The sequence below is a fragment of the Lolium rigidum genome, chromosome 1, assembly GCF_022539505.1.
Source record: "Lolium rigidum isolate FL_2022 chromosome 1, APGP_CSIRO_Lrig_0.1, whole genome shotgun sequence".
Lineage (NCBI taxonomy): Eukaryota > Viridiplantae > Streptophyta > Magnoliopsida > Poales > Poaceae > Lolium > Lolium rigidum.
The window spans coordinates 10,338,213-10,347,653 of record NC_061508.1 but is presented as its reverse complement, the minus strand read 5'-3'; the positions used below and the strand labels follow the sequence as shown (position 1 = coordinate 10,347,653).

Genomic DNA, 9,441 nt, shown 5'->3' with positions numbered 1-9,441 from the left:
CACATTGATTCTTGGCACCCAAAGCCAAAAAGATTCAAAGCCTAAAGTCTAACATGAGTTCCATATAGACGCCCTACTCACCATGCCTGGTGGTGTGGATGTGTCTTTTTTTCTCTCTCTTGATGCAATAAAGATGTTGAGGCGTTGAAGGGATCCAGATGATGCGGCATGCTAGACAAAAGAAAGCAAAAGGTTTACAAGCACAAAAAGATGATAGTGATGAGCTAGGCTAGTCTTTGTTCTTGTCATTGTTAAACAGCACCATGGTATATATGTGTGTGCTATTTTTCCATATTCGTGAATGGAATTTTTCTTTGGGCCTAGAAGAGTCATCAAAGTGATAACATCCACATGTAAAAAAGCCATGGTGATAGATTCTTGTAATTTACTTTGAGATTTCCTGGGTGGTTTTCTAGTACCTTTGAAAATCTGACCAAACAAAGTTTTTAAAGATGACAATATCTGAACAGTTGTACGGATGATATCTGATGGTGGGCTAGGATTGAAATGGTCCTAGAAAATCACATGTAGGTAAGGATAAGCCCCTCAAGTTTGTACTCCCTCTGATCCATATTAGTTGTCGCTGATTTAGTACAAAGTTGTCAAATACAACTAATATGGATAGGAGGGAGTAGTATGCAAAGATGAAGAACTGAAGTAAGCTTACAAATTAATGAATAATGAGCATAGGTGTTAGTACATAGTAGGAATTTATGTTTTGGGTCCGGCCCAAATGAACACCTTAGGTATCTAGTACTAGTATGAAAGGAAATTCCAGGCCTAGCCCATGTTATCGAGTGACCCAACTACAGGATCTGCGTTATTTCTAGATGAGAAACATAGAACATAGGGACCCCTGTAACCGCCTCAAGAAAAAGGGAGAGTGCAGAATCAGATACCTTTACAGTGAAAACTTCTGGTTGCAATGTAAGTTCTGAAACAAGTCAGGAACATTCACTCAACCACTTGTCCTGCAAGTGCAATATGGTAGAATTCTCCCACCAAAGCTGTAACAGAAGCTAATTGACCAATCGCAACCTCGATTGTGGTAAGATCATCATCGGCAAGGGCCAGGGAACACAGCAGGAAAGACCCAGGTACACTCTAATCTGTGGTACTGGCCTCCAGCATTCACTAGCTGTAACCATGTCGGACGGTCACCGTTGCCACAGTTGGACTACAGCCCAAGGTTATTCGGACTGATAACCTGGAAAGTACATGTGGTTGCTCCTCCCTCCCCATATCTCTGAGTTCATGCATGGCAACGCCTGGCATCACCCATCGGCGCTAACAAAGATGGCCCAGTTATCCAACCTGTCCACCTTCACCCACCTTGCCTTCATGTGGAAGGCCTTGGAGGGTTTCATACTTCTTCCTGCCTGCACAAGTTTGATCAAAAGAAGTGCGTCACCAGCTCACCACACATGACAGGCCATGCTTTCAGATATGTCCACTAAAGATATTCAGATATCATTCCCTTGATATGTCAATGGTACTTAATGAGTCATGGCATCCTCCCCTAAAGCCCATTTATCTTACAGTATCGATTTTAGGAAAAGAGTTCGTGAGGTGCAGGACGCTCTCAACATTTAAAGGTTTGCTAACACAATCAAGATAAACAACACAAACAATGTTACGTAGTATTAACATCCACAAAAACATGGATCCTGTGAAGGCAAAAGTTGGTTTACATCTAACGCCAGAGCATAGCTGCATGACATTCCCGTGACATTTAAAGGGCAATTTATGAGTCATTCCGTGCTCTACCGGTGCATGTTTATCATACCAACTCATGTTAATCAGTTTTAGGGAACATTGATTGAAGTGCAGAACAACTCTTCACATGTCAAGGTTTGCTGATATAATATATCGAAGCAGCTCAAACAAGATGACAAGCTATTAACTTCCACAAAAGAATGGAGCATGTGAAGGAAAAAAGCTGATTTATCTAACAATTTGCACAAGATTACAAAATGGTTCTCACAAAAAGGTCCAATCCAAGATCTATGTGTAAAGTGATTAGTGATGAGTCATGCAGATTATCAATATAGCCTGGAAGTTAGATGATCACTTTGAGAACCATGAAAACACACCTTAGCAAAATAGAACTAGGACTGGAATGCAAGAGGTAATACTATGGAACCATTTGTCACGCCACAAAAGGCGAGAAGCTGCGAGGTGATGCAACATGTCGGTGGCGTGGTACAGCCCTTCATGCAAAATCAGCTTGTGCCAGGTTTCAGCTTGCGATAAAGAGAATGGTGCTTGAGGCCCTTCCAGGGATGTGCAATGTGTACATCCCTGATAATTGCACCACCACCCCGTGCAACATCCCTATGACCACCGGTTGCGCCAGTTGTGTGTGCTAATGAAAGGGAAGATCTCTGCTTTACTAGCTATATGGGTCGTAGATTGTGGCAAAATAAAAGGCCATGCAATATCATGAGTGACCACTACTACTTGGAACTAAAGAACATCTATTCCTGAATGATGCATAACACTCCATTTGTTGCATGATGAATGAAAATTCAGAAGTATCTTATTAAATTTTAACATCACAGAGGCCTCCCATTAAACAAAAGCTCGCAACATGAAAGGATAATGTACATCTGAAAGTACACACATGAACAACCTTGATGAAAAATGTTGGCATCACATAAATGCTAGTATATGCTTTCTTGTTAGGTACACATCATAAAGCTTAACCAAAATGCTACATCGGAAGCCAATTAATTGCTGAGAAGCCAACACTATGCATCACAACACACCACAATCACTTGCCAAAACCTATTTAGATTTGTATTCTAATGCTATGTACATTTGATCTCAGGTCATGAAAGCATTGAAGTTAACCAAGTTATACTTACCACTTTAAACTTTAATTTGTTTTATCTCGGGATGTCAGAATTCTATGGATACTGGAACTAAATTCTACTTAGATGCTACAACTGGTACAAGCCCTATTGAAATTTCATACACAATTTTTAGCTAGCGAACTGCATCGCAGTCACCTATTTGATGAAGTAATTATAGGACGAAGTGACTTTTTATCTACAACATGAAAAGCAGGAAAAATCAAAGGGTCACATTCTTGGTTTAGCTTAATTTTGTATTTGTGATTCCCATTCATAATATCATCTAGATACCACTAAAGCAGGGAAAAAATCAAACTTAATGTTAGGCACACCCAGCACAGCGTGAACAACATAATTTAGACAAGGGCTCGATGGGCGCAGTATGGGATGCTAGCAACTAATAGCCACCTTGCAAAAGATATTGCTCATGATGCAAGCACACGCCATGAATCTTCTATTACAAATGACAAAAAATTCAGTTCGAAGACCAGAGCAAAGCTCCATGACAATCCATGACTTGTAAAGGGGATTTGATGAGTCATGACGTGCTATACTAATGTCAAATCTATGCAGCAATACAAAATCAGTTCAAGGAAACAATTAGATGGAGTGCAGCACAACCCTTCACGTGTAAATGTTGGTGATATGATCTATCCAAACATCTAAAGCGAGATTACAAAAAATGATTTCCATAAAAAATACCGAGTTGAGTACAAGCCTTGGCATTTAAAGTGTACCGACAGGCTATACTAATGTGGTTCATACCTAACAACTTAGACAACATTAAAAATGGGCTTCATAAAAGGATGCAATCAAAATCTATGCTTGACATGTAAAGTGATGAGTCATACCGATTATCAATGACGACTGACATGTACATCAATGAGACATGTACTAAATAGTATAATTGATAATTATCCAAGATAAGACTTAGTGCCACCTACCACAAGAGTATCAAATGATCAGTTTGAAAGGTATGCAAATAATTTAACAAAACAACCTAGGAATATAATGCACAAAATCATACCATGGTAGCTATAAATAGGTTTGCACTATGAAGACCCCCTCCACCATCCTCATACAAACATAAACATCAAAGCACAGCAGTAGCCAACCACCATGAAGACCTTGTTCATCCTTGCTCTCATCTCTCTCGCAGTGACCAACACCGTTGCGAAGCTGGACACATCCTGCAGCCAGGCTGCGGGCAAGGCCAGCAGCAACAATAACAGTGGCATCATCAGATGAACACATGTAACATTCCTGCAACCATGAAGACCTTGTTCATCCTTGCTCTCATCTCTCTCGCAGTGACCAACACCGTTGCGAAGCTGGACACATCCTGCAGCCAGGCTGCGGGCAAGGCCAGCAGCAACAATAACAGTGGCATCATCAGATGAACACATGTAACATTCCTGCAACAGTGTGGCCCAGCGACATCACCATTTGTCCGATCCCAGATGTTGCAGGCGAGCAGCTGCCCGCTGATGCAGCAGCATGCAGTGCCGCCAGCAGCTAGCGCAGATCTCAGAGCAGGCTCAGTGCCAAGTCATCTGCAGCGTGGCACAGTCCATCATGCAGCAGCAGCAACGCCAGAGTATCAATCAGCCACATCAACAGGTTCAGTTCGAGATAATGAGTATGGTGCTTCATACTCTTCCGTCGATGTGCAACGTGTACATCCTGGAATATTGTACCACCACCCCCTGCAGTAAAATAACGCTTAACCCCTACAGCATCCCTATGGCCACTACCCGTGCTGTGCCTGCTAAAAAGAGAAGGATGTGCCATGCTAGGTAAATCGATCACCATTTAGTTGATCGAGGAAACGGCGACAAAATAGAAGTGCCATATATGTTCACGTGTGGCCAGTACTATTGCAACTTGGAAATAATGAACATCCCTAAATAAAGCTTTTGCCTGAATAAAATTGCATGATGGACGAAATCTCCGAAGCATCTTACATTCTTACTGGACTGAAGCATCATTGTATGTCATATGTTCTCAATTAATTAAAAAGAATTTCAGGACATGAAAGTAGAAACAATAAGTGGCACAAGGATCATATTGAGAGACTAGATAAAGTTGCACACAACCATATACATGAATTAATAATATAAAAAAGGTTACCAGATTGTCACATAACTAACCTCAACCAAACTGCTACATCAGAAGCTGACTAATCACTGTGGAGCCATAGCTGTTGTAACGTAGGTGGTCACAGCTCAGGAAGATCACTTGAGACAATATATATAAATATTCTTGTACACAATACATTTGGTGCAGAGTCCAAAAACCATGGAAGTTACAAAGACTAATTACTGAAATTAGTAATTAAAAGACTAATTACTGAAATTAGTAATTAGTCTAATAAAGAAGCGATTGATAGGGCTTGCTTTGTAACAGACTAAGTAAAACCCTAAAGCCGCAACTGCAACTGCAACAAGCAACGTTGATCAATTACAGTTGAACTCCGCAAACCAAACTGGGGAGCACCCAGAGGCTATTTAGTGGACTGGAATGGGCAGTAGCTGCAGAACTGAATGACATATGGTGAGTTGAGCTGGGCACTGGTTGCCCGACTTCTATTGCAGTCCATGGCTCATCATTGTCTTCGGATGCCGTCGGAACATAAATGTAGTTACTTTTTCCTCCCCATCTTTCCGGGTTCATGCAAGAAAATGTGGAGGTCCTCCTATCATTGGCAAGAAAGAGAGCCCAGCTGTCCAACTTCTGCATCTTCACCCACTTAGCTGGTTCGTCTGAAAAGTCGAGGCGGAATATTTGAAAGTGACCAGGGAAGCCAAACAGTAGGTCCATGCTTACCGAGAGATCAACCAAGAGAAGCATGTCACCACAGACCAGCAACCATGGCTTAGAATGCAGGCCTACAAGCATGCCCTCTTCCCACACAACTGCTACTTCTTGTATGCTGAGCTGAGGCACGATGTGTATGGTATGAAGCCTCTGAACAAAGTCCATGGCGAACACCTGACCTTTGAAGAAGACAACCTGAAGGATGGGTTCACCAACAAGAGGGTACACAGTCCAGGAATTTGTTCCAACCTGCCACTGGAGTATGGAGGTTTTCGAGAAAAGGATGAGATGAGAGTTGGGTGAACTGAGTGGAGCCACAAGGAGTCCATAGATCAAAGAGTTGCCATCGGATTGGAGTTTGGGAGGCGTCACCTTAGCACCCGTGTACACATCGACAAGGTGGCAGTGCTCCCGATCGGAGAAGACGAGATATCCATTTGAGCATCCCAGATAGCGCATGCGACATGGAGTAATCCTGGGCACCGAACAGCGAAGGGACAAAGCTTTCTTGGCGGGATCAGCAAGCTTCCATTTAGGATTAGAGTTCAAAATTCCATGGCCAATATCTGGTTCGAGGTGGAGGGGTGGGAAGGCGAAAGTGTATACAGATGGGAAGGAAGATGCCGCAGCACGCCAAGAGCGGCAGGTGCCACTGAAAGCAAGGAAATCATGGAATGAGCTAACGAGAGCAATGATTTGATGGAGCATGCTGTCTAGAAGGTTATCCCAAGCATGAGATCCTGACAAGGGCGAGGAGGTAGATCCGGAGGCGTCACAGGTTCTCTTAGAGGGCCCCTCTTCAACAACAGATTCTCTGTCAACAGAGAAAAATCAAGATTAATGGATCAGAAGAAAGCACTCAGATATATTAACTAGTGAACTGTTAGAAATGGGGTATGCTCCGACTACAACGTATGGCTACAAAAATGGCCACTTAAGTGAACTCTAAATATTCCCACGGTAAGATGTATGCCAACATGCTAGACTTCAGTAAAAATATGCTACATCAGGACCACCTACAGCATGCCATTTTGTACAAGAACAGGATCGTCTTCACTCTTCAGTATGCAGTCCCTATGTATAATTGCTGTGTTCAGTAACTGCCCGCCCGCAGAATTTACAGATCATCTCCGAAAACCATGTCACCCTAAAATCATGCTACTCCCAATTCCCAAGTGCCACAAGGGGTTCAGACAACCAGACGTGTGAAGCAACTAAGCAAATCATCAGCCAAAAGCCGACTGGATCGTGTCGAAAACATCCCGCCGTCTCATTTTCTCGGTCACCAAACAAAAACTGAGGATTTCCAGCGGCAGGGCAGCACCATGGTCACGAGGAAGACCAAACTGAACCAAAGGAAATGAAAGATAGCTTGGAATTGTTCGGTTCAGGGGCAGGACAGCTGCGGCGTTGTCCAGCGACTAATCAATCTTGGATCCAGAAGCGGAAGAGAAAAGCAAGGTTAGGGTGAGCGTGCAGACCTGTTGCCGAGACTCGCTGGTGCCGGTGCCGGTGCCGCCACCGGTGGCGGCGGGGAGGGTTCGTCGGCCTGCGGCGGACGCGCTCTCAGGTGAGAACGGCGGCGGCGGCGGCTTCCTCCGGCCATGGAGCCGCGCACCCGCTATACCCGTGTACCAGTACCGGTGGCTCCGCCTTGCGTCGGCGAGGGGACGGACGCGGCGGTGCGGTGGTCGCCGGTCGATGCGTGCGTCCCAGCCGAGGAGGAGACCATTCTGCTTGGGCTGACAGCTCGGCCTTGTTCTGTAAGGCCCAGCCCAATTGCAGAGGCCCAACAGTAAGAACTGGGCCGAGGCTGCATGCTGCCTAAGTTGGCCCCGATATAAGCGAGACGAGTGAACTGGAGCGGTGCTGCCTGGGAGCGAAGGGAAGGCGAGCCGCCGCCACCGCCGCCGGTACCAGAGAAGATCAGGCCGGCGTCAGCCAGCCGGCCAGCCAGCGCGCCGTCGTCTCCGATCTCTGCCGTCTGGATCATATGTATGGCCTGCGCTCTCTCTCCCTTCTTCTCTCTTTCGCTTAAACCCTAGTTTCATTTTCGCCTTGATCGGTGTATCTGTCGGATCATAGCTGCCATGTTTCCGGTACGGAGGGTACGGGGGACGGAAACGGGGGACGGGAATCGGAGGATGAAAAAAATAGGAAACACTAGGGGTACACATTTCTAGATCGAATCTTATACGTCGGGACGTGAACCGAAGTCATTTCGATGACAGATGAACCCGTACGGTAATATGGTACGGGAAACGTGAAAGAAAATGAAATCTTGGAAGAATAAGATCAAATCAAATCCATGGAAGAAAACAAAATCTCAATTCCCATCGGACCTTTCTATGAGATTCTTACCTAGATTTTCCTTCGACTTCTCCAGCTTCTTCGTGGCTCGCTCCAAGAATTCCATGGGATGGGAGTACTTATAGAAGATGGGAGAAGAAATCGAACGAAATCAGGGATTCTTGCTGCCTCCATTGATGCAGAATTGAAAATTGGGAAGGGAACGAGGAGTCAATTGGAAGAGGAAAAGGTAGAGCGGCTCGGGACTCTAGCTTTGGAGTAAATACGATTTGGGGAAGGGGAATTTTTGTCTCACCGTTCTCCACCAAATCGATGAACCTGGGACGATCCGGAAACGTGAATCCGCTGCGATTTTGACTGAATCGCGGGGCGTTTCCGAATCCGTTTCCGGTTCATTGAATCCGGTACGAGGGACGGACCACCGTACCCCGAATCCGGCTGCTATGTGTCGGATGGATCGATGTATTCGTGTAGTATCTGTCTTTCGGAAAGACCATGCAATTGTTTAGTGTAGGTACGGTTAGATTTTTCTGTGACGGCTCAATGGGTCGCGCGGGAGAGAAAATTACAAAAAGCCACCTGATTGGCCTGGGTCCAACTGCGTACACGCGCTCTGCAGCTCGAGCGAGACCTAGGTGTTGAACGATGTCTGCTCCGCGTGGCGTGGCGTTGGTCGGCGACCGTGATCTGATCGTCGAAGCGCTTAATCAATTGCTCGATGACCGTCTTCGTGGACGTGGGGCTATCCACCAACACCGTCAACACTTGCTGGATTTGAGCCGATGGTTTGGGTGGCGCTGTTGTGCGCTTAATGTAGAGGAAGACAACATGCGGTGGAGAAATTTTTTGGGGAAATTTTGTAGCTCTTGATACCATGAGATAGTTTCAGACAAAGTGCATTGCATGTTACACTACACGGTAGTTGTAGGTGTTGCACGATGGGTGGCACGGTGAGGAGGACTTGGTGAGGCTGTGCAGCGGCGGGACAAGGGGGTGCTGTGGCGAGGCTGGGAGGTGGAGCTACGTGCCGGTGGCGCCCTTGCGCACCAGATCTGGGCTCCGGTGAGCGGGCCAATTCGAGCTCTGTCTAGGGCCTTGCTATAAGGCGGTGCGTTGGTTACGGGGGTCGCATGAGTGGTGCTAATTGGTTGCTGCAAGGCAGCTTTGGCCGGTCAATCTCCTTGTGCATCTATGCTGCATGTTCTCGGCCAGTGCTGATGGAGGCTGAAGTGGATGTTTGCTAGTGTCTCTCTCATTGAAGGTTTGGTGGATGTCGGGGCGGTGGCCCCAAGAGGTTGTGCTTACACGCCGACGCTGCTGCCTCGGGGACCATCACGGGTGGTGGCTCTATGAGTTAGGATCACAGCTCATCATGGTTTAGGTGGCAGTGTTGTGCCGCTTGTGCGGTGGTATTGTCGGCTCAGTTGACGCATCCTAGAGGGGGCGGCCGGCTTTTATG

At 45.9% G+C, this 9,441-nt stretch overlaps 1 protein-coding gene and 1 pseudogene across 1 annotated transcript; one reads left to right on the top strand and one right to left on the bottom strand.

Moving 5' to 3' along the window:
• Positions 1-884: 884 nt before the first annotated feature.
• On the bottom strand, positions 885-7,278 carry LOC124684901. Its single transcript, XM_047219163.1, has 4 exons — positions 7,154-7,278; positions 3,883-6,486; positions 3,707-3,795; positions 885-1,379 (listed from the first exon to the last, which is right to left on the bottom strand). The coding sequence occupies exons 1-2, from the start codon at positions 7,276-7,278 to the stop codon at positions 5,316-5,318; spliced, it is 1,296 nt and encodes a 431-aa protein (XP_047075119.1). The 3' UTR covers positions 885-1,379; positions 3,707-3,795; positions 3,883-5,315.
• On the top strand, positions 4,127-4,655 carry LOC124703902 (annotated as a pseudogene).
• Positions 7,279-9,441: the final 2,163 nt, after the last annotated feature.